We start from the raw sequence: 24,691 nt of genomic DNA, 5'->3' as shown, positions 1-24,691 counted from the left end.
CAGTCTTGTTTTAATTAATTATTCATTCATTTTATTATTTTTGAAGTACCTCATGCCTTCTCATCACTGTTACAGAAGATTAGAGGAAAAGATCTACATGAAACAGTTATGTTACTTTCTACCATAAGAGATGAAGATTATTTTGTCTAAAGTAGGAAACAACTTGTACACAGCAGGCTTTCTACACTACCCTAGTGTCAGGTGTTGCAAAAGAAATCGTCTATGCCAGTGTTTCTCTTGGCAAAACTGCTACCAAAATTAACCTGATGAAGTAAGCTGTTTTGGGATGCACAGTGGAAAACACCTTAATATTCCTTAAAGCTCAAATCTTACAGGGAAGTTTCCAAACACCCGTAAAGGCTAATTCAGTTGAGCTTCAATTGAAGTAATTCTGTTTTCAAGGAAATGAAGCATTCACACTCCCCACAGACTTTTGTGCACTTTTAATGGTTCACTACCTCAATGTTATGAAGTGATTTACACACTAAGTACGTAACCTTGCTTTTAAACCTCGTCCTTAATATAGTGCTATTTATATTGTGAAGTTCAGTCCTTTAATTTCAGCTCAGGGGTAAATAAATTGTAGTTAGCGTCCACATAAGATTTTCTGCAGATTATTTCTTTGGCAACTACAAGTGAGGATAGCAACTGCAAAAAAGTATACATGACAGCTCATTTTCCTCATCTGTAGGACAAAGATCATATTTAATCTATTCAACAAGTACAGCAAGTCCTAAATAATGTTAAAGACTCTCAAAAGCAATGGATGCAAGTGAGGGACAAATCTGTGAGAGTCAAGACCCTAGAATAACATATGCTGGAAAATCAATGTGTTGTCTTTACAGAACTAAAGCAAGGAGGTATGTACACCCAGCAAGAGCATAGCCCACCCCAAATCTTCTACTTTCCTTCCTCATTTTTAGGCCAGTTCATTTGCTCAACAAAGTTTTAAAATAATCGTATTTGACGCAGTGTGTTATTTGGCGCTTTACTTACAGAATAAAGTTTCCTCTAGATTAAATAATTTTAAGGTAAATATCCTAGGTTGGAATGGGAGTGAGGAGAAAGTGTGGTGGTGAAGAGAACACTTGACAAAGGTTCAGTTTTGCTTCACAAGCAAAACTAGGGTGTCTTTAACAAAAAGTGACTTTTGAGTGGCAGGGTCATGGAAGGAGTTCCCTGGCAGCACCCCTCTGCCAGAGCAGGATCCAGAGCTCAACCCTTCCCTGAGGCATTAGTAAGAGAACATGTGAAGTCATCAGAAGAACCACAGGGACAGAAACAGAAAGCATGAGAGATATGTGTAGACTTCACAAAGAATGAGGTGAGAGTGACTGGGAGCACCCCATTATACAAATATTTGATTTCAGATAAAAATTGGAGAAGCCACTGTCTACTGTACTGTGAACAGCAAGGACTGTCTGACTTCACCACAGATGGGGATGAGCTCAGGAAGTGCACCTCCCTCCATATATATATATATATATTATTTTTTAACAAAAATTTGATTTCTGAAGACAATATATGTACCTGTAAAGTCAACAGCTTTCCTGATACAGACCAGTGGAAGCTGTTCTAGTGGCACATGGAAATGACACTTCTAGTTCACACACCAGCATATGAAGTTTTATACTGAACACTGACAGCTCCTTCTCAGAAATGAAAGTCTATTTTAGATTCAAAATTAAGAATATTCATCATGGTAAAGAAAAACACAAGGCAATTTCAAAGGCATAAAGTGATTATTTTCCTCTAAGAAAGGAAATCATAATGTGTAAGAGTTGGTTTCACATTGCAGCTCTGTGATCTACCATTTAAACACAGCTACTCTGGCCAAATCAACCCACATCATTCACAATTAGATGCTCAAAAGTCATCTGCTATTACAAGCTTTCAGTTGTAGTAGAAAGCATGAGAAAGCATCTGAGATAAGAAACAGAATGATTCACTAAGGGAGGCTCACCCAGTATATCTTAGAGAACAGGAAAACGTAGCTCAAAATTATGAAACAACTCCACATGTTGGTCATAAGAACATAGTAGAATAGTCTATTAATGGTCTTGAGGAATGGAGGTCATCTCCATGTGTCATCCCCCTGAGAGGAGAGAACCATTTAGCTAGAATGTAAGAGACAGGATTTGGCAAAAAGGCTTCACATTTACTCATTTTATACCTCTCCATCACTTCTAACATCCCATCATCTCAGCTGCTGCTGTACAAATAAGAGGAAACAGATCTTGCCCCAAAGCTTACCTGTCACACCAGATGCAAAGGCTATGCCTCCCTGCTCCTCTGGGTTGACTTACACTGCCTCATGTTCTTCCTCTCCCCTCACAGATGGGTTTCACTGCCCTGTTTACAGAGTGCTAGAAAGAACTTTGGCCTGTAGCAAGGCACACAAAACAGCCTCCCAAATCGAAAAAAATCAGTGAAGCTACAATACTGACAGTGTATCTACAGCAAAGAGGTAGAATATTTGGTATGAGGGTCCTTACCACTTTTTCTACAGAAATACGTGATGCTGTCTGGGCAGTGTATGCCCTGCAAACTGAGGAAACCACAACATAACAGCAACATAAAATAAGAAAATAAATAAATAAACAAATAAATAGAAACAGGTACAGAAGTGTACTGAAAAGTTACCAGATCCAGTGTCTGTCAGAGCAGAACTGCCCTCAGAAGTCTCTGTGGTACTTTGCAGTTACACGTACATGCAGCTCCCCAAAACATCTTTGGAAGAGTATTCAAGCTTGCTAGATCTATTCATTTCGTTCTCCCCCGAAATACTTATCCCCCACAGCATTCCTCACCTGGAACTAGTGGAAGAAGAAGGGGGATGACAAAGAAAAACTCAGAAACCTGAAGATTGTTTGGAATTTATTCCCTTGAACATTTCACACAATTGAACAAATAATGTCTTGATTCCACAGCAACAGGAAAACCAAGTAGTACATAATTTAAAGAGACACACACCCAAAACAAAAACAGGTTAAAAACAACTGCATAAATAAAAATCTTCAAAGAAGCTATACAACGGAGACATGAAGCCTTTCTGAGCACTAATTGTCTCACAAATATTTTCTGTCACCGAGTTTAATTCATTTAAACCCCCTCTATTTCTCTGAGGGAAACAGTCTCCTCAAAACAATTATTTCTGAGATTCTACTTAAAAAAATAAAACAACAAAACACAATAAAAACAGATGTTTTAATTCTACAATCAAACGAATCCAACTCCTTTACACAATATTCTTTTTCTAAGATGCATAAACTTCTAATGAAGCTCTTAAAAGTGCCCAGAAAAATTCATATCACCCTTCAGAATATACACATGACAAACATTAAACAAATATTTCAGTGGAACAAGTCTACAGGTCTGAAAGCTAGAGAGAAAGGTGGAATCGGGAGACCTTTTGCTCCCTAGAAAAAGTGTTCTTAGCAGGATCCAGCCATGAGCATGAACTAACCACATCACTATTTTGTATATTCTTCCTCAGCCCCCAGATCTTTTTCTAGGATTGATTTTTCAGTGAAGCTCTGTTAGGTCAGCTGCATCCCAGCTCTTCAGAACAAATAACCTTCCAGTCGTGCCTTTGTCTTTCCAAATGTTCTGGGATTCAAATTGCTGGTCCCTGAGCGTACTCCTTTCTTTTACACCAAAGCCACACAAATCCTGATAAGAACACTGACAAGGAACATGATGGACTGGGAACAGTCGAGCACATCTCCTAAGAGAGATTCCTGGCTTGCTATTGAGCAATGATTCACCGGGCACCGAACCTTGGTCCTAATCATGCAGCCCACGCACTCTCCTCAGCTTCCAAAAACACAGGATCTGATTCTTAAGTTTACATTTTAAATCTTCCAGCAGAGAAATAAATCTTGCATTAGATCTCTTTGGAGCTGTATGAAACCCCATAAAAGGGTTCAGTATTATGTGCCCTGTCCTGCAGAACACAACACCACCGTTACTCCAAACAAAAAACAAAACCTTCAAGGCACAGCAGAAGAGGAGCTATCTTTCCTCCCAGTTTAGTGATACATCCCAAAATATGGATGTACTTTTTTTTTTTTTTTTTTAATTTTATTTTGGGGTGGGGAGGGGAGGGCTATGGATGTTTGTAAATGCAGAGTTTAGTGGTTTAAAATGAAGGTATGACAAACAGAGCAGTCTCACAGAATTAGTTAGTTTACTGGATCATCTGTGATTTAGTGTTTATAACAGACTAAATTAAAATGAACAAAACCCGAAGCTGAATAGTAATGAAAAGAAGTGACCAAATGGAGGATTTCATGAAGATGTGTTTCTATGTACAAGCAAACAGTATTGCTTTGAGCTGAATCATTTTCACAAGGCATGTTCAATGTATGTTAATGGAACCGGAAAGGGGCAATGCTTATGAACAAGCTGCCGATTTATACCTAGAAATTTATACAAAATATATTTGTACTTCATTAGGCACAGAAGTAGAAGTGTGTGCAAATATTACTGTACGCATTCATAAAGACTGTGAAAATCACAGTTTTAAGATCCTTTTGAAAATGTGGCTCAGTTAACTTACTTTATAGGGTATACCATTTACAGGAAGCATTCACCATTTTCTAGCTCTCCAAGTCAGCAAAAGAACTTCCCCTTGTAAAGTCCACCTTTGCTCACTATACACAGCAGATTACATGTTTAAGGGTCTGCCATAAAGGATTTGCTCATAACATTGCTGAAAACTTTTAAGGCACACCCATAGAAGATTTTTTTTTTTTAACTTTTAATATTCTTTACATATTGCACACCTGTATCATATGTACTATATATTTTTGTGATTGTAAAGCAGGAGACCTAATGTCTCTACTTTGTACTTAAATTTTCAGTTTTGCATACTATGGCTTATAATTGGTTTCTTAAGTCTGTCACGGGTCAAGTAACTACTGCAAAGACCTCATGTCTTGCATATTATTGCAGTATATTTTGAAGTATGAGCTTCCCTAGCAGGTCTTTTCCTTATGAAATTCCTATTGCTGAAGTGGGCAGAAATGTATTGCTGTGAGAAGACAAGCTTTGAATGGGAAACATCTTACAACAAAACATCACCACCTGAAGTCACCCCCAAGGAGCATTATCATATATCTGATATGGGTAAAGACTGTTCCAAGTCCATCTGTCAAGAAAGAGCTGAAAGTTTGAAAATATATTCTTACAGACCTTTAGAACAAATAGAAAAACAGCATTTGCATTAAAAGCACATTAAAATCATATAAAGTACCGTAAATAATATTAAAAAAAAAATCCAAGACATGGTGGTTACAGATTATCAAAGGGTGAGACAGTTGAGAAGCATTTTTTTTCCCTTGGCAATAGCAGCAACTTTGGAACAAAGGCAAATGCAGAAGATAGAGAGAAACAGGCAGACAGAATACAGAGAAGGGTTACAGAATCTACGACAAGCATGCCACAGTTCAGCAGGACCAAAAGCATAGTAACTGCTTTTCCCAACTTCCCTTCCCAGGAGAGAATGGCATCACTCACTCAAAAGCTTGTTGTCCCTTCCCCAGTCAGTATTGCAAGAGGCAGTTTGGACATAACCTCCCTGAAAACATCCCTTGTAAACACTACATAAGATGTCACACAGGCTCTCTGGCAAACCATGCAGGACTTTCACAAAAATAGTGGTTCTACTTGACTGCTAGAAAACCTCAACTTGCTTGTCACAGGTTGTACTCTACAACTATAGTCATTACTAGGGACAGACGAAACACATTTAATGCCAGGCAAGCCTGTGGCCACCCAGGAAGGGACTGACGTCTTTAGCAAAGTTAATACATGCCAATCAGGTTAGTAACACATCACAAGAAAGTGCTTGTTGTGACCAATCTTACCTCAGCTGACCAAATACGCCGAATGTTATTTTGTGTTTGAATGAATTTTAATTACTAAGCTGGCTAAAAAGGAAGATACCAGATTTGGTGGCAGAGTAAAGGAGATAATGAGTGTACGGGGAAAAACCATGCATTTGCTTGGGATTCATTTAGCTTGGCACCTAAAAAGCAGGCCTTTTAAAAGTCATTATAATGGTCACTGAACAAGCTAATTCAGGACTGAATTTAACTCAGAGGGTATAAAATTTAAGTACAGAAAAGTTTTTGTCTTATATATTGTTGAATTGATGTTTCTGCTGTATACCTTCCTTTTGTATTCTACGATATCTTTAGTTTCCATCAGAAATGAAACCTATGCATTCTACACTTTTGTTTTACTTATTTTATTTTATTTACTCACTTTAGAGGCAACTTAGACTCCTCATCAACATCTGCCTCACTACTGAGACTGGCTCAGATCTCAAGGTATGAGATTACTACTGTCAAATTTCATTCGGTAGCACTTTCCTGAAAGGAGGTCATACAGTTTCAGATATACAACCTGTTAATTGGTGAATCTACCAGATGGCTGAAGTAGAGCACTGGAAGAGCTCTGCCTCCATCTCTAATTCATAGAGGTTTTTGCTTAAGGCATTAATATACTCTTCAGTAAAAGCAGAATGCCTACAGTTTCTAACACAGTGAAGTTAATAAATTTCAGGAAAGCTTATGCACACATAGTTTGAAGTCAGGACTAGAGATATAGAGATGTGATCTTACAGATTCCCTTTGATTACTCAGAGATAGTACCATATTCTTCCACTGTATCCATGAAGCTTTGTAATTCAAAAGTTGAGGTGTTTTTTCACTTTTTTTTCTTTTTTTTTTCCCAAGCCATACAGAATTGTAAACACATTTCCAGTTTCCTGGCCTATCCAGCAAGAACTTGAGCTAAAGATAAGTACCTACAGGACATGACCGTTAAACTGATTAACGGAGAACTGACCTGCCTTTAGTGACACTGTACCTTGCTTTTAAAATACATTGCACTTAGCCTCCTCCTGGTTCTTAATCCTTGCTGAGCCAGAAATTTTAAAATACACTTGGAACCTGCTTCACAAAGAAAACTAAATCTCAGCTACAAATGGCAATTTTCTAGCAGAAAGTGGGAGAACAGCAGAGCCAGAGCTCACTCTTCTACCATTAAAGGTATTTCTGTCATGCACACACGAATGCAAAATATTACACTGCTTTAAAGATGAGCTAGCTTCATCCAGCTGAGTATGCCCTATTGGACTTTGTGCACTACAAAAGACAAAGCTTTAAAAGCTCCAGAAGATTAAAAATGATGCTACAGTCAGGAACTGCTTTAGAATAGCAGCAAGCAAACAGGAGCCCTAGATTTCAAGTTTTGCTGTTTGATAAAACAGTGTCTGTTCTATTTTACTTCTCTGGAAATATTACCGTTCTTGTAATTGTGCCACCACAGCTGCCACCTGTACCACTACTACATAAGAAGAGATGGAAATATCTGATCAGTGTACAGCAAACCACGGCCTATTGTTTGTCCTACTTAGTGATCACTCAGATGCTATTCACTGAAGGCTCACTTATAAATGTAATTAAATTTGATCAGTTGGAAGGACTAAATCAGAGGGAGACTTTGACAGCAATTGTATTGAAAAACTAATTGATATACAGTTAAATTTTTTTTTTCTACTTTTCATCACCAGTAGCTTTATCCCATTAAGCTGCCTTATTCTCATGAGATACTCTATGAATAATAGCTCCAAGAAATATCTTTTCCATATATCTTAAAGAATATGCTCCACATAAAAATAAAAATATATTAAAAAAAAAAAAACCTCTTCACCTTTAGAGAAAACAATTTTAATTGTCTAGCCAATAGTACAAAAAATGGAGTAGTTATCCCATCTGTCCAAGGCATTTTGCAAATGTCATTTTTCACAATGCCTTCTCTTTCCTCCATTTGCCCTATGGAAATTCCACACCAATGACAGAGGAAAGAGTGAAAGTAACTACTTGAAGAATCAACGGCACGCAGTAAGAATGAATTTCAGTCTGACTGCATTCAGTTTCCATCTTAGAAATGCTTCTAAGAATAATACTTAAAGTTAAACATAAGCATGATTTTTGTCCGCCTGTATGTTTTTAAGATCTTTTCTCAACTAGCACTGTGAAAACATTCTTTTCTCAAAGTTTTGCTAGAAAGGTGTTCTCCCCCTAAGAGCATCTGATTTAGTTTTTCCATAGTATTCTAGAACCAATACTAGAAACCAAATCTCTTTCTTACATGACTAAATAAACATTTAGGGGCTGGGTGAACGAGCATTTGTAGCAGAGACACTTCTCCCATGTTAGAAGGAATTAGAATTTTAAGTTAAAAGGCAAAAATACTTCACAGTAAGACACACACATTCACTACCCCATTTCCAAAGCCGTGGCCAGGAGCAGCACAGATTCTGGCAGTAAGGGAAGAGCACCATGACCTGCCAGCACCACAAAACTCAAGAAGTTTAAGGAATCCAATCCCATTAGCTGTCACAGATACCCAGAGTTCCAAAGGAGACACCGTCCCAAGATAATGGGATCTTCCCCATTCAAGTACCAGATTAATGAAGAAAAGCTTGGGAGAATGAGAAACCACTCCCAGATTTCAGGCAAACACAGAAATCCAGTTTGCAAGTCATTCCAGTGTATCAGAAAAACTTTTAACTTGACTAACATCAAGATACATACATTACAGACAAAGCCTCTTCATCTGGGCCCACTCAGAGGAGACCCCTAACCGTGCATCTGTGTTTTCCTGGAACTATTTCAGATAATGTCCTCGAAAGGACTGAAAATCTAGGCTCTTGAAGCCACAATGCAAAATAATAATATATTGAGACTTTCACATAATGCACAAAATTCACATGGCACCCCAAAAATCACACAAGTTATACAGCTTTTTAAGTTGGGTCACATTAAATCTTACTGGTCAGCAGACTGCCCACAGAATTCCCCTAAGATCTGCACAAGAACTTCTGACTGGACATAGAGAAAGGGAACCCCAAAAGCCATCAGCTGACACATGAAAAAGGAGTCCAAAGGGTTCTGGGCTACCTGGTGCCCAATCGAGGAAACTGTGCTTTGCAGGCGCTGGCTTGCCACCCTAACTCTGTCAAAGAAGACGAGAGAGTACTGCACCACCCTGCTAAAGAAGGAAGCGGAGCTACCTGGGGCCCTCTCTGCTGAGGCGGAGATGGAATTTGCCCGTCCACTTCCATCGCTTGCCATAGCGTCCTGCAGAGGTCCTTTGGTGTCCTGTAAGAATTGGGGAGGGGAGGATTAAATTCATATTAAAATTGGAAGTACATCCAAAATGCTCTTTTTTCATATGAAGCTATATGTATTGAAAACACTGAACTAGGAAGACATGCCTCTTGCAACTAAAATACCCTTTAATAGTCACATAAGGCAAGGTCTGAACAAAATACATTCCCTCTCAATACATTGCTTTATTTAAGCCCCCCAAAACAAGCTGGATATGCAAGAAAGCCAAAGCATTAAGATTCCTGAAGTCTGCTTATCTGGAATTTAATACAAGTTTCACTTTTGGTCTTTCTTTTTGGTATAAAGTATGGCACAAATTTTGGGATAAATCCCAAAAGTTAGCATGTACTAAAAAAAAAAACAAAACAAAAACAAACAAGAAACAGGCAGAAAGACAACAGCTATCACCACCATAGAGGTTAAATATAATCTCATGGGAGAAAGATAGGTTGTGTCATGGAAGCTTAGCAGAACTTGAATGCAAAGAGACTACCATGTAGTTTGCTCACTCTTGCTCACACAGAGTACCACAAAAATACTGAAAAGTGAATTGAAGAGACAAATTAACATGCCTTGCATTGTACAGATAAAAGCAGGGACAGTTTTCTGTAATACACAGTAGGTCTTGGTCCTATGTTTAAAGCACAAATGCTTCCATTACAGTTGTGTAGTAGAAAGGATATCCTTTCTTTCCATACAGATTCCCACTAACAGATAGCAAACACTCAAAAAAGACCAAAGGTCTTTTTTAAAGCCCATACAGATGGGTCAGAACTTCATGTTTTAGAGAAAATGCAAATAATATGTTTCATCTTAAGGAAAAATAAAACCAGTAACAGAATTCCTCTAGTCTCTAAGTGAACTGAATAAGCATTTCTGTTTAACAAGAAAACAGATCAAAATACTATTCTGAATGGAACAGTATGTTATTTTATAATAATAATGAAAAGAGAAGTGATAATTACAGAAACTGTTTTTAAGTAAAACTTATAGAACTTCAAGACATCGTGACATAACAAAACAACTTGATGCATTTTGAATTTTTCTACCTTCTGGATAATAGAAAATAACATTTACTTTTTCAATGTTAAGAATCAAAACCTATGAACTTGACATTTTAGATGAAAATAATGAGTTACCTTTCCTGACACTGCTGGCCTCTTCCTTTGAGCATACCCGGAAAGTCGGTAACAGTAGTGAGGCTTACAGTAGAATTTACCTGCAGATAGAATACAAATGATGGTCGACAATGAAAACAAAGCAGCTTAACACAATATAAATGTCTATCTCACTGCAACTTATTTCCTGTTGCCTTTCCCTTTGCTTCATCTAGTTTAATCAGTACGCATGGAGACAAACTCTATCTGAAGTTTTAACTCTAGCCCTCCTCTAGCTAGCTTGTTAGCCTCCTTTCTATTGGGTGCCTGACAGCCATTTAGCTTAATATCCTATCAAACACCAAAGCAAAGCTGTGAGGCTTGTGTGGTATCACATGCTAACAATGCGGCTGTGTGTGGGGAACAAAGAAATCATCACATGAAAAGCTGGCAGAAGCACTTTTGGAAAAAGCAAGAATGAATACAACGAGCAGAGGAAAGTGGGAGAGGATGGTGTTAACTCCCAAAGAGCCATCTCTGAAAATGCACGGTGGCTACTTGTGGAAAGGACAATCAAGCAACAATTCATTTTCACAAACCTTTTGTGACACTACTGATTTAGTAACACCCCAGAAGCCTGAATAGGTTTTCACCATTATCTGAACGCTATCAGGAAGCCAAAGCAGCACCAGTGATACTCCAGTGCAAATAATAACAATAGGAGCAAAGTGCTAGCACAGCTATCTGCCAGTCTGCCTTTGTTACTGTATCCTGCTCAATGTCTGCAGCTCACAGCATCCCCTTCTGCTGTGACCTCCTACTCCTACAACTTCACTAATGCATTTCAATTCAATACTTTGACTTTCACTGTTTCCCCCACTTTCTCTGAACTGGTATTAGCACAGTAATTTCTAATGATTATTATTTATTTTTTTTATGACAGAAAAATGGAAAATGCTATCTTTCGAGAAGTCTATGTTTAAATAAATATTTGTTAATATTGACTCTTTCAGAAACTGCTTATTCAATTTGTTTCAGGGGGAAATGTCTGAAAAGAGAAACAACAGAAAGGCAGAATATAAAAATTCTCAGACTTTGAATGTTCTTCAGTGAAAAGAACTAGATGAATAACAGCTATGTGCACATACCTTGTTATTTTTCTCTCAAAGAAAACTCAGATTGAAATATGAGCTGGATTTTCACAACAATTGGACTGGATAGGATACCACATATTTCTGTTTGGACATGTATTCTTCATATACATATGTATATGAAACTTAAGCATGTTAAGTTATCATTTCAGAATCAATGCTGAAACTCCAAGCTTTCTGTTTGCTTCATTGAAACTATCTGGCCATAGCTAAGTTTGTTGGCAGAGGGCATCACTAAATCTGGTGGCAAAAACTGTTTCAGCCCATAGAGCTGACAGAAGAGCTCAGTCTGTTATTGCTAAACATTTAATCCAGTACTCCATTACTTCTGAATGCACTACATAACAGCAGTGCTTAAAAAAATGTTTTGTCCCAACTCTGATTACTGATGAAGCTGTTACTTTTACACGTTGACTTCAAAATCATCGTTGGCCCCTTTAAACTCGTAAGTCAAGTCTGCTGACCTTCTGGCCAGGGAATAATGCGTTTTCTATGTCTTACTTGGAGACTGGTTTGATTCTTCAATCCTTCGTGACAGAGCAAGTCCATTACTGAAGGCAGTTATATAATTCATCATTAATAGATACATTATTTTGGTTCTTTTTTGCTCCTTATGCCTAGCTGATGTTTCCATGGGCATTATCCTACCCAATATCTTCAAAAAAAATATTCCAGTTACCCACAGAAGATTTCTATCAATTTTATAACTTTTCAGTCTACATGGAATATTCTGGAGTTCCATTACATGGCATGCAGCTTACTGAAATTTTTACTTCATCTTAGCTTCAATGAATGTGGGAAAGGATTAGTTCTAGAACTTTTTTACACTTATTTTGGTTTATACTCAATCATTTGTGGTATAGAATCCTTTCCATCGTTTTGTACATGTTTTCCTATTGAGATAGGAGTAAAGATAAACGACAGCTGTGAAACACTATTGTTGATATACATAAAGGTTTCTCTAAGACACTTTCTACTTCATTCTTTCTTCAGAAAATATGAAATTTCTGTTAATTCCTGTTCAAGCAACAAATGCAACACATTGCTATTCTTTGACAAAAGTTACTTTTCACAAGTGATGTGTGATTTCAAATCATTATTTTCAACATGCACAATTTCTGGATGACAAAATGTGTTAGATCTCCTGACATATTGTTCTGGTTTCTGGTTAGGTATATCTGATTATATTCTTAGGTAAATCCATCCATGTAGTTTCAACAGTCTAAGAGTCTTTGGAACTGAAGTTACTCCCTTCCCTAACTCACCAAACTTCCAAGATGGTTAAAAGAATTCTGACAAAAATGCAATTTCTCTTACCATCTTCAATATCATAGGCGTAAGATGACAATCGCAGAGTGGTGGCACAGTATTCACACTTGAAGCAACTGCGGTGGAAGAACTTGCCTTCAGCACTCAGCCTCTCCATCACATAGACTCGCTTGTGGCAGAAGTAACAGACATCGCTGCCTCCCAGGTTTTGGGGGAACTCCTTTTTGAGTGAGCCCTAGACAGAAATAGGCATAACTAAATTTGTGCATGTCCAGTCTCTCAAGATTGTGTGGTCATATCTTCTCCTCATCTTTGCAGACACAGGAGCATCTGGATGCTGCTGTTCTTTGACACATGGGTGCTGCAGTTCTTTGACACAAATCAGTTTTAGCCAGGACACCAATAACTAACCTTGAAGTCCAGTGAAGAAAGTCCTAGGATACCACACCTACATATGTGAGGAGTAAATTAAGCTCTGGATTGAGGAGTGAACACAAGTACTATTAAACACGACCCTGAAATAAATAACTGAAGCAGGCATAGGATGGAAAGGCAAAAACATTAGAAATCCCTCAAACAGGAGTTCTTAGACCTTCATTATCAAAGTTGGTATCTCCTCCAGAAAACAATAATGCTGAAGTAGCCCCAGTGGACCAAAAACATCTTCATAAATGTGACCGGCAGTTTCTCAACTGTTTATACACAATCCTTAGACACTGAGATTAAATTCAAACATTTTGCAAGGAAAACCAGGACAAGAGTGAGGGGGGATGGAGAAAGGGAGGTGAAGTCTTTGACAAAGCTACTATAAATTCCATCAGCTGTGCTAACAACCGGACACTCACAATACTTTGGATCTACAGAACATCTAATCACAAACATGTCACCTTCTGTGCATCGTCTTACCAGTTCCTTCTTGTCTAGAAGGGTTTTGGGTTGCTCTTTCCTTTGAAGCTGATTGGCTATCTGCTCAGCTAACGAGCTCACGCCGCCTGTGTACATCTTTATGTACTTCTACCAGATGGAGGGAATGAAACAAAAGGGAAGTGAGAAAAGAAAAAAAAATTTAAAAAATGACTGAAAAGATAATAGGTTAGGTGGTGAAAAGGTGCAGAGAGGTGAAATCATGCCAAAACTGTGGACAATATGAAGTGACAGGTAGTAACAGCAAAGCTAGTGTCATCAGTAATCCCTAGAACAGTCCAATATCGACTGCAACCATGAAAAAGAAGGTTTGCATTTTGCGTTCTGTATGTGCTGTAGAAGTACTAAGATGATGAAGAGAGCAGAGCTTACTTTTGGTTGTGGGGTATTTCACACCTGGAAACCTGAACGTATACACTTCTCAAAGATGAAAGCAAATATAGGTAAAGATTTTACATTCCAGGTGAAATTGGCATCACAATCAAAAATCATTTAGAAGACATGTCACAGAGTCTAATGTAATATGCTGATTGCAACATATTTAGCACATTTGCAACAGCTCAGCACAATATACTTATATGCTTAGCAATTGGAAAGAACTCGTTTACAGAGCATTCATAGAGCAGGAAGAAATCCTTAAATCATGAACTCACAGTGATTCAAAAATACTATTTTTTCCAATGCTAAAAATACATAGAAGTTTACAGGGAAAAAGAGGCAAGAACCTCATCCAACACATTAAAGCCATACTTGCGTACACCTGGAACACGCATTTGATCAACTGTGAACATGGCTTTATGACTAGGCTTTCCTCCATTATGGATATTGACTGTCTCCAAAACTTTGGATATCTAAAACCCCTCCAGCATTCTGAGAAATCTAGGCGGGTTGGCTGTTACCTTACACAGTACAAAACGAGTGTTTGCAAGCCAAGTTCAGTCACTGCAGGAGCGGAGGAAGTGTTCTTCACAGGAAATAATTTCAGCCATCAGCAGTAATTACATAGTTAAGAAAATTATATGGTTATATCCGTGTTAGCTTAATCACACTGCAAACACCATGTATTTGACTCAGAGCAGCAAGGAGCACGCCAAGCAATTTTCCTTTTCCAGACTAAGAAGTATTATGAATGTTTCTAGCTGGAGTCTCCTAAGCAAATGAAAGAGCAGAGACACACTGGCTTCTGGTATAACAGTAAGCTGAAGGAAAAGACTGGAGTCTTATCTCAAAAACCCCTTTACCCATAGTAGAACTTGTCTGAAGCACACTAGTTATTTCCCACAACTAGTAAGAGCATAAATTTCACGAGTGTGGTTATTAGCCTTTTAGAAATGTATATAACCTTCACCTGTTCAGACACGAGAAAAGCAGGATGCATCACAAAAAAAAAATACCGAAGAACGGGCACTTCTGGGAGAAATGGTTTTAAAAACAGTGTGCTCGGCCATCAGAAATTATCATTGCTATTACTGAAAGTCCTAATTCATTAACCTGTGTCACTGTCATAAAGAAGGTTTATTTCTGACGATAAAGAATTTATACTCACTGCTCTTACAGAGCTCTTCCATGGGAAGCGTGTGCTTTTAACAGAAACTTTCTTTTAGCTGAAACTGTATTTCTACTGAGCAAGTTCTGATTTGAAACCTTCATCCAACCTTAATTCAGGATCTTTGAATTTCAACCAACACATATACAGTTTTGTGCCTGAACAGTGACTATGCTAATATTAACTCACAATACCATGGATTAATTAGTGTGAGAAATTTAGTTGCTGAATTTTTTATTTTGGGCTCAGTGTTTCTGATATTTCTTTTACTATACATGACGTCTGGCCTAACACTGGATTTTCAGTGAAACATTTTGTGTTTCCTCCCTTGGGCAAATGCCTTCAAGATGTAGAAAGTTCTGAAACACTTTGAACCCACTTCAGCTTAGGTCAAATCAAGTTCCTGTTGTTTGTTTTACACATGACAACTACAACTAGTTCAAATTCCCAGTGATTTTTCAGAAAGCCAAAGTACTTTGTGCTTCATACAATCCGTTAAGCATATACACACAAACATAGTCTGTAGTTTGGCCCAAACTCTCAAGAAAAGCAGCAAGCAAAACAAGAAAGCTTTACTCCAAAGCTAGATCATTAGTGCTCAAAAGTCTGATTTGAGAGTGGGATGTACCAGAAGCCTTGTCATTTGCACCACATGTTAAATATACTTAGTTTCAAACTGGTTTAGGGTTGACAATAACCAAGCCATGTGACAGGCTGCCTCTGGTTTCTCATTTGTGCATGAATATGCACAGATATTGCATTCTGCAGGTGAAGCAGTGCCAGCCTAGCCATCTCTTGTGGTATGTCCCTGGGTGATGGGACCAGGGTGGGGCAAGCAGACACAGCTGAGTGCACCTTGCAATGCTCAAGCTAATGCTACCTGTCGAAGAGAGTCAGATGAAGGTGAAGAAGGGCGATTAGAAGAACGGAGGCTAAGGGAGAGCTCCCACTGGTCAACAAAGAATCGACGAGACGGTTCAGTCTCAGGCTAAAAAATAAAATAAAAATCAAAGCAATCATACATGACTATGAAGGAAAAACAGGAGAAAGTGAGAACAAAAATAGGCCCTTCTTCCCATGAGCAAGAAAAAAGTAATTATCAGAGAAGATGAACTGGACATTTTTTCCAAGTTGTCCCACAAGGGTCTTTTTCTCCCTAGTGAGCCAGAGTAAGTTATTCTTAATTTGCCCTTTATTTGGTTTTAAGTTATTTAGGATCATTTGGAAGCAGTTACCTACTTCCACAGATGTCCAGCCTCCTATAACCCAACCAGCTAAACCACTGGCACAGATCCCAGATCAATTTCCTCTGCTCCTCCCGAACCTGCCATTATTCTTTATTCCTGGCTCAAGACACTACGATCGTATTTCAGGCCAAGTGAGACCTCTTCTATATTTTAACTATATAAACCAAAAGCCTGCTCTCCTTAGGGGTGGAAGAGAAAGAAATTAACTTGTATGTGTTGCCAGTAATCAGCATCAAGTTTCCAACATAACATTTAATGTCAGCAGATTTGAAACATCACGCTAAAAAGAATGAAACAATAAAATGCAATCTGCTGTTCAATGCTGTTTCAATGACTTGCTTATGAAATGGCAAACAGCAAATCCCAAAGTGAGAATGTGCATCCTTCTGAAACCATTTTTTCACAGAAGAGCCCCAAAATTGGCCTCTCTCATTATCTCTATAGTTCATTAATGCCCATCTCCCAAGAACCTACTTAATGTAAATAGGAAAAAAAAATTGGTAGCTAAACATATCAGACACTGCTGGTAGCAATTTATAGGAATGCACAGTTTCTGTCTGGAAGAAAAAAAATATGTAAATTTCAAATATTTGACCCACTTTCAATTTTAAAAAAGAAAATTATGCTTTGGGTTATAAAAAGGAAAACTAAATGTCATATAGCTGCTTGACCCACAAAAACAGCTATTTCTAGCAATTTAGAATAGGCTAGCTTCAAGATTAAATCTACTAGGCAAAATGTAAAATAGCTGGGATTTCAGAAATGTAACTGTTTGTTTTATACACCAATTTTCTGTACTTAAGATCATCAACATTTAACCAAATTGATTTTCTGAAAATTTCTTACTTGGCTTTCTCTCTTACTATTCTACTTTTTCTTGATTTCTTTCCTCAAATCCCACATCATAATCTATCATTGTCTGCAGTGTTCCAACATCTGTTTTCTTTTTCCTCTCTGCCTGACCCGCTTTATCCTATCCTCTACTTTGTGTTCTACATCTCCCCTTTATTTTCTCTCATCCTTAATTCTGCACTATACAGAAATAAGATTTTTTTTTCCTTGCAGTGTAATGCTGTTAATCTTTTCCATCCTCAAAAAGAGCCTAGACGTACTAGAGAGCAACACAAAAAGTAGGAAGTAAATGTTTTGGGCCCCATGTTAATTCTGTATCACTACTTCAACTGAGTAATGAAATACATGTGAGCATGCTGTCCTTGGATCATGACTGAGATCTTCAGTTGTGTCACCCATTAATGAATAGATGATAATATGTTTAAAGGAGTCTTCTTACCCCGTCCTTCATTGTTTCTTCTATGTCCCCAACATCCTATTTCAAAACCAGCCAAAGGTTCATTCTGCCTTCCTGGAGAACAGCTTCACTGATTTTAATCAGCAAAGACTGCATCCCCAAAGAACACCAATTTAAAGTGACTTAGTTGTTATAAATTCTCCTTTGACATCCCTTGGAAAAGTTATGCCCACCAACAAAAGTTCTGGGACTATTTATACTCCCGCTCAAGAAGACAGCTTGGTTTTGGATAGTTAACTCAAAACCATAAATTCTGAAAAACTAATCACTTATTTAGATGGTGTTTTCCAAAGGCACTCTCCAGATTGCCAAAGGCTGTTGAAGGTAACCAAAAACAGCTAGGAACAAGAAACAAAAGAAGGCACAGTTCAAACTGGCATGCTCCCCTATGCCAGAGAAGACAAACAGGAAAGAATTAAACACAAAACCAAACCAAAAGTGTACAGTAGAATCAAAGAAAATCTGCACAAGCTGCCAACTCTGTTGCTGGAAATAAGTACACAGGAAATATGGACGGAGAAGTAGTACTTCAGAGCCAGCAGTTATGCTTGGAAAATGCACGTGTTCTTGCTTCCAGAAGCAAGTATATCTGGTGAGCAACTGACTGGTAAATTACCACTGTGAGAAGACTTGATCCATGGTCCAGCTGCTTTTCAGCATGCACTCTGAAGCTTGCAGGCTGGTTTTTTACCTTATTATTTATACTATTTTGTGAAACAAACATTCTCATTCCTCAAGGAAAGAGTTAAAAACCAGCAAGCATGATAAAAAATACTACCCAAAATGAGCGTGATCTTTTCTTTTTAGCCATGTGATTGTGTACAGGCAATGGTCCCTGTATTCTGGTGAATTTTTCCACCCCTCTGAGCACAGATGCCAGTGGTACCCAGAATCACCCCCTGATGCAGGACGCCAGATAGGCAGGGCTGTAGTCACCTGATGCCTCACAGCAGGCCTGGACTCCAGGAGGGCAGCCAGCTGACATGCCCTTTGTTCAACATTCTCAGGCACTTGGTCATCAGAAAAAAAACGAGGAGATCTCTGTGAGATAAGGAAGGAGGGAAGAAGTAAACAAACCAGAAAAAAAATCCCCCAAAGGAAAAGACAACAAAATGCCAGACACAAGGTAGGAAATTCACATGCAGAGCAGTAAGAAGCTCCCTACCAAAGACTGTTTTCATTTCCACTGTGTACTGCATTAATGTTCTAATGAAGAGCTAAATTTTGACACTCCAGGCTAAGACAAAATCAGCTGAATTAGACATTATTCACAACTTTCCCACCTAGGACAGCTGCAGCCAAAACCAAACAAGCACGTAGCCTCTCTCTGGCATTGCCATCCAAACAAAAACAAAACCCAACCAAACAAATCCCAAACCCAAAACAAAACAAACAAAAAAACACTCTTCATCAAGATGTGGCTTTATCATGCACAACGGAACTTGTTCACCAATTTATTTCACCCTAGTGCTTGTTTGTCGAGGATTTCCTTTACACATCTACACCTGCACATATTTGTGTTTCTCAGATTTTCTGAACAGAAATACACATTTTTAGGACAATATATTCCAGTGTTCATAAAGAATTAAATAAACTCTTTAAAGATGCTTGTATATGAAGAGAATGCTGTGCTTATAAAAGAGAGGATGTTTAATGAGACTGGCTGGTTGAAGCAAAATCAAACTAGCACAGAAGTTGCTGATTTTACTTCTGCAACTTCTGTCCTACTTGTTCTTACTGCACCATCATGTCAACACACCCCAGGCACTATATCTGACACCTCTGCTATTCTGGTCTTTCATATCAATCCTGCTGAACTGTTGTGTGTTGCACATAGTGACATGGAACAAAGGCCTGACTTTTGGCCTGCTGTACAGGACACTATCACTTGCAACATCATACAGCATTCAGCTAATTTGTTTGTAGTGTTCAAAAGTAAATGCACCAGGAACTACAACTGTGTGTGTGAAGAAACCTCAGGCTTAATCTCTCAAGAAAGCTCAAGTGCTGCTACATACTGTTAGCTGTTCTCCAAAGCAGAACAGAAAATTGGGTTCACACCCAATCAATGAGAAACACTTTTCCCATTCAAACACATTAATAATACTCTCTATTTTCAGCTGCTCTCAGTTCCACCTACTCCTTCCTACTAGATCATTTTCACTAAAACTAGGGCCTATTATAAAGCTGTGGGCTTCTGTGTCACTGCAGACACATGCTTATTCATTTTCTAATGCCTGTCAGAAAACACTCAGCCCACAAGTGTCTTTTGTGTAGAACACATTTTTGAAGTTACAACAGTTTTACAGCTGGCTACCATTTATGACTTAATTCATTAAAAGCCTTTACTGGAATGTCAATTAATTTGTCAATATGAGTTCAAATCATCCAATTCTTTTGAGTGCCTATCTTTCCTTTTCCCATGCTTCTGGATAACACTGAATCATTGAGACAGGCTGTTGAATATTTAATTGTTAAGAAGGCTTCAACCCTCTATACTAAATAATGCCTCATCATTTTTCCTTTTACTTTGGCCTGTAGGAGGCAGGGTGGAATGCCAGTTGTTTAACCATCCAGAAAGCAAGCAGTGAACACAATGCAACCATGTTCGCATGAACTAGCACAAAACATAACTCTTCTTGTTCTGCTACAGCCACAGCACACTTCAAAAAGAGGTGTAAGAGAAAAAGGAGAATAGGAAGAGCTTAAGTGCCAAATCTATGGCAAAATACAAGCATACAGCAAACTGTTGATGAAGGCTTGTTATGCGTTTGTGTGGGCATCACGCAGAAATAGTTGACTGCTCCTGACTCTCAGCAGTTTCAGCGTGTTAACAGTAGCATTAGGATAAGTGCTTCACTACTCAGTACGTTTGCTCCCTGTATTGCACACAGCTGTGTCATCAGCATCCATGCCATTGTTCATGCTCTTTACCCTTCCTTGTCTGGGACTCTGCTCCCCAAGATAGTCAGCACCAGGTTCCCTGTTTCTCTGCAGGCAACAAATTATGAGCTTAGTAACAATCACAGACCAACTTCCTAGTCAAAACAGACTGAATTAGATTTTTCTTAACATGTAGGCAGAAAAGAAGTCATAACGATAGAAAAACAATTTACTGAGAAGAATATTTTAAAACTGGCAGTAATGACTTGGTTCCTGTAGGGAAGATATTAAAAAAAGTTCATATAGATTCATATTAAATCTGTTAACCACAGTGTAATAAAATTAGTACTATAAAGATGAGAAGACACTCAACATCTGCTGTGATGTTAGATCAAAGGAAAGAAATAGAAAGTTTAAAGGAATTGGCAGAATGAATGCATTAGAAGTGCAGAGTTTTTAAAAGACATCAGTGTAACAAGCACACAGATCCATTTGACTTGCTATGTGGTGTGGGCCAAGACAATTCAGAAAAAGAATAAGGAAGAAAAAACATCTCCAAAGGCAGTCCCTCAACTGGCCCTAACAGATTACTTACGCAGCACAGGAGGTAAAATTCCTCTGAGTTAAAAGGAGGAAGTGGACAATGCCTTTTTATTTTTTTTTTTAATTTGAACAAAAATGTTTCCTACAGGACACAAGCTAGAAAATGGTCTAAGTATGTTTGGACCCAGCAGCAGTCAGTTCTCATGACTGAACTAGGCAAGCAAGAGAGAGTCACAGGACAAACAAACAAAATACTTGGAGGAGACAGGGAGGGAAAACACAGAGCTAAAGGGTCCTCAGTAACTGAAAGCCCATTTTTTAAATATGGAAAGTGATTACCACACCATAGATTGAAAAATAAGTCTCAACATTTAACTTAGTTTGTCATAAGCTCGGGGAAAATCTTCAAAGGATCTTGATGAGAGGAAGGCTGCTAGCTATCACAGCGTCTGGTGCCCAGCCACAGGACAAGTGGCCGTGGACACAAACTCAAGCAAAGGAGGTTCCGGCTCAATATGAGGGGGCACTTCTTCACTGTGAGGGTGACAGAGCACTGGGTCAGGTTGCCCAGAGGCTGTGGAGTCTCCTACTCTGGAGACATTCAAAATCTGCTTGGATGCCATCCTGTGCAATGTGCTCTGGGTGAACCTGCTTGAGCAGAGGGGATGGACCAGATGAACTCTAGAAGTCCCTTCCATTCTGTGATGATACAATTTCTCATTATAGTTGACTCAGTTTAGATGTGGGTTTTGCTAATGAGAAGGGCGTTCCTCACCTATTCGACCCAGATGTGCATTCCTGAATCCTTCCTTGCACCATGCTGTCCACAGTGTGCCAGAAAACAAGCTACTTTTTTTGTTCGAACAATTTCAAATCAGATTGGTAAGCAGAGCTGACTTGTCTGCACAAATCTGACACAGGAGAGGCAGCAGAGGAAGTGTGGTCCAGAGGCTGTAGTGAGGGCAGATGAAATGTAACATGTAACTGTACTCTGAGACACCACAGCAGTAAGACAAGTCAAACAATATGTTCAAGAATGTCCCTTTTCTATTCTGCTAAAAGTAGAGTTTATAGGAAAACAAGTGCTCAGCAAAGAAACGTTTTCCACCTTTGGGGAAATCTTTTTGGGTCTAAGGAACTGTAGCTGCCTTTTTATCAGCTAAAGATTAGTTAAGGGCTGATGCGGAAGGAGAATTTATTACTGCAGTAGGAAAATGGAACAAAAATAAAGACAGACAACTCAAAGAAGCAGGATGACCATGTATAACAAATAAGACACAGATATTTAAATATTTCAGGTAATATGTAACTAGAAGGACAATATATACATGTGTACACACATCTGATTCACATGTATACACTGTGTTCAGAACAACTCCAAATGCAAACTCAGACAGACTGAACACAAACCCTTGAGACAAAGGCCTGGATGTGGGGCACCAAACTGGACATGTGCAGGCCACAACAACAACTCAAAAAAGGACTTCATACAATAAATCTGAAAGATTTTCACGGATACAAGAGCAAATTCTCAGTCACACTTCTATAAACAAAGCACAGAGATGGAGAAAAGTTGCAATTTCCATCCCTGAACTACTCCAAACATACTAACTTCTGTTTATTAAAAAAGGAGCCTTTGGCCAGTGAATGACCTATATGTAACACAGGATCAAGTTCTAATACTTAAGCAAAAGCACACCTACTGAATTTCTAAGAAGCATATATATATCTTAAAGGTAGACGTGGCCTGAATTTTATTTCAGTTCTATTTTGCTGCAACTCAAAACTGAAGAAGGCTACTATAATTACCAATTACCCTAGAGTAAAGTCTCAGAATCTCCAGTGCATTAGACAATCGTCAAAATGATGCTTCTTCTGAGCTAATGCTGACCTGTGTTTCTATATTAAGAGGTTGAAGAAGCCCTATCACCCTCCAAAAAAAAGAAAATTGGAAATATATTTGTAAGTGGGATGTCTGGTAATCAATTTAGTCATTTGTACAAAGCAGTAATGAAGAGAGAGGGACAGAGCATGCAGAGGGAATCACCTGCTGCCTGGGATACGGTGGAGAGGAAGGTGCAGTGGAAGAGAGCATGATCACTTTTTTGGGGCAGGTCCGACAACGTTCCTTACTCCTCATCTTTTTTTTAAAACAAAAAAAGAAAAAAAAAATCATAATAACGGTAGAAAAGCTAAGATAACATTACCCTTGACTTTGTAAGACTGGCTAGAATGCATAAGCTGAGAGACCGCGATCCTATGCTCATAGCTCTTACGAATGACCTAAAGCCACATTTTATCCAAGCTGAAAGAGAGAAAATTTTCACCCATATTCACAAGATCACACATCCACTTGACAGATAATTCTAGAACAGCCAATAAACATGTATTTATAGCAATAATCGATTCAACCAACAGTTTCTGAGTCAAGGTCTTATGCTCAGTCAAATGCAAAACTCGAAACTCTTGGTAGCAGAGTTGGACTGCTCTTGTTGCTTTGCGAAAAATTACATAGTTCTGTGCCTTGCAATGTTTAAGAATATTCATCCTGTTGACCTGATTACTCTTGCTTGCAGCTTATTAGCAATACAACTCAAGTTGCAGTATCCGGTTCTCAGCTTCTCTACCTTACAGATATTAAACTGTCTCAGGCAAGTTAAACTGTGCTTTGCCATTCTACTAGAAGAGAAACACAGCTGCTTTCAAGGCAGCATGTAGCCATACTGAATAAACCGAATACTACAGAATGCATATATGCCCTCATTTTTATATACTGAAAGAACATGCCTTGCTAGTTCTTTATGTCCCCACTACATACAGTCTTTTCTCCACCATTTCTAGATATTTAATGTATTGTATGCTTATTTCTTTTTTCCTTTTCTTTTCACAGGAGCATATCTGGAAATTGTTGCACTGAAAAAAAAAAAAAAAAAGCTTGTGTATCCAGAGTCACTACTAGATAGCCTCCAAAGAAACAGCGTGCTGTGTAAAGATATTATAGATAATCGTTATGGTCCTGACAGCTGAGCTGGTGCTAACATGTATTTGGGAGTTCTCTTCCCCTTCACCAAAAAAGTAAACTCTAATTCAAACAGATGCTACAAGCAGCTTAAACTCAGCCACATGACTTTGCACTGAAGTGGATGAGGAGCATTCAAAAGGCTCAGCTGTGAAGGCACTAATCTCTAGCAGAAAGGGAGGTAACATTTTCAATCACTACAGCTGTTCATAGACTGTCATCTGACCATGGCCTAGTTTGCATTTGAAATTTCTGTGTATTCCCAAACTTGTGTAATTTTCCATGGCAGATCATGGAATATAACATTGTATGGGTATATGAAGTACATATTCAGTCCTCCAGTAGGATGCATCTCTAAACATGCAAAGTCAAAGATGGCTACAGGAACAAGGAAACAAAGACTTATCAACATATTTAAATGAGAAATTAAGTAGGAAAACAGTATTTGCAGAAATCATAGATATAAGTTTTCTTCTGCTGAGATTTCAACTCCAGCTCACTGTGGTCATCTCACACAG

At 38.4% G+C, this 24,691-nt stretch overlaps 1 protein-coding gene across 19 annotated transcripts in view; it reads right to left on the bottom strand.

The window, feature by feature from the left end:
- Positions 1–24,691, bottom strand: part of MICAL3 (microtubule associated monooxygenase, calponin and LIM domain containing 3) — a 178,793-nt gene that overhangs the window by 62,020 nt on the left and 92,082 nt on the right. For 13 of the 19 annotated variants that reach the window (XM_082765521.1, XM_082765508.1, XM_082765510.1 and 10 more), the window contains 8 exons: positions 23,202–23,294; positions 20,663–20,719; positions 18,665–18,769; positions 16,053–16,160; positions 13,609–13,716; positions 12,751–12,937; positions 10,325–10,404; positions 9,089–9,176 (listed from right to left, as the gene is read on the bottom strand). In XM_082765521.1, the coding sequence (XP_082621647.1) occupies positions 9,089–9,176; positions 10,325–10,404; positions 12,751–12,937; positions 13,609–13,716; positions 16,053–16,160; positions 18,665–18,769; positions 20,663–20,719; positions 23,202–23,294 (826 nt within the window). The remainder of the gene's footprint in view (positions 1–9,088; positions 9,177–10,324; positions 10,405–12,750; positions 12,938–13,608; positions 13,717–16,052; positions 16,161–18,664; positions 18,770–20,662; positions 20,720–23,201; positions 23,295–24,691) is intronic. The other 6 variants (XM_082765515.1, XM_082765518.1, XM_082765517.1 and 3 more) reach the window with 3 other exon arrangements.

The sequence above is a fragment of the Aythya marila genome, assembly GCF_965140915.1.
Source record: "Aythya marila genome assembly, chromosome: 1".
In the NCBI taxonomy this organism is placed as follows: Eukaryota; Metazoa; Chordata; class Aves; order Anseriformes; family Anatidae; genus Aythya; species Aythya marila.
The sequence above is the reverse complement of the archived record's forward strand: the minus strand, read 5'-3'. Positions and strand labels throughout refer to the sequence as shown.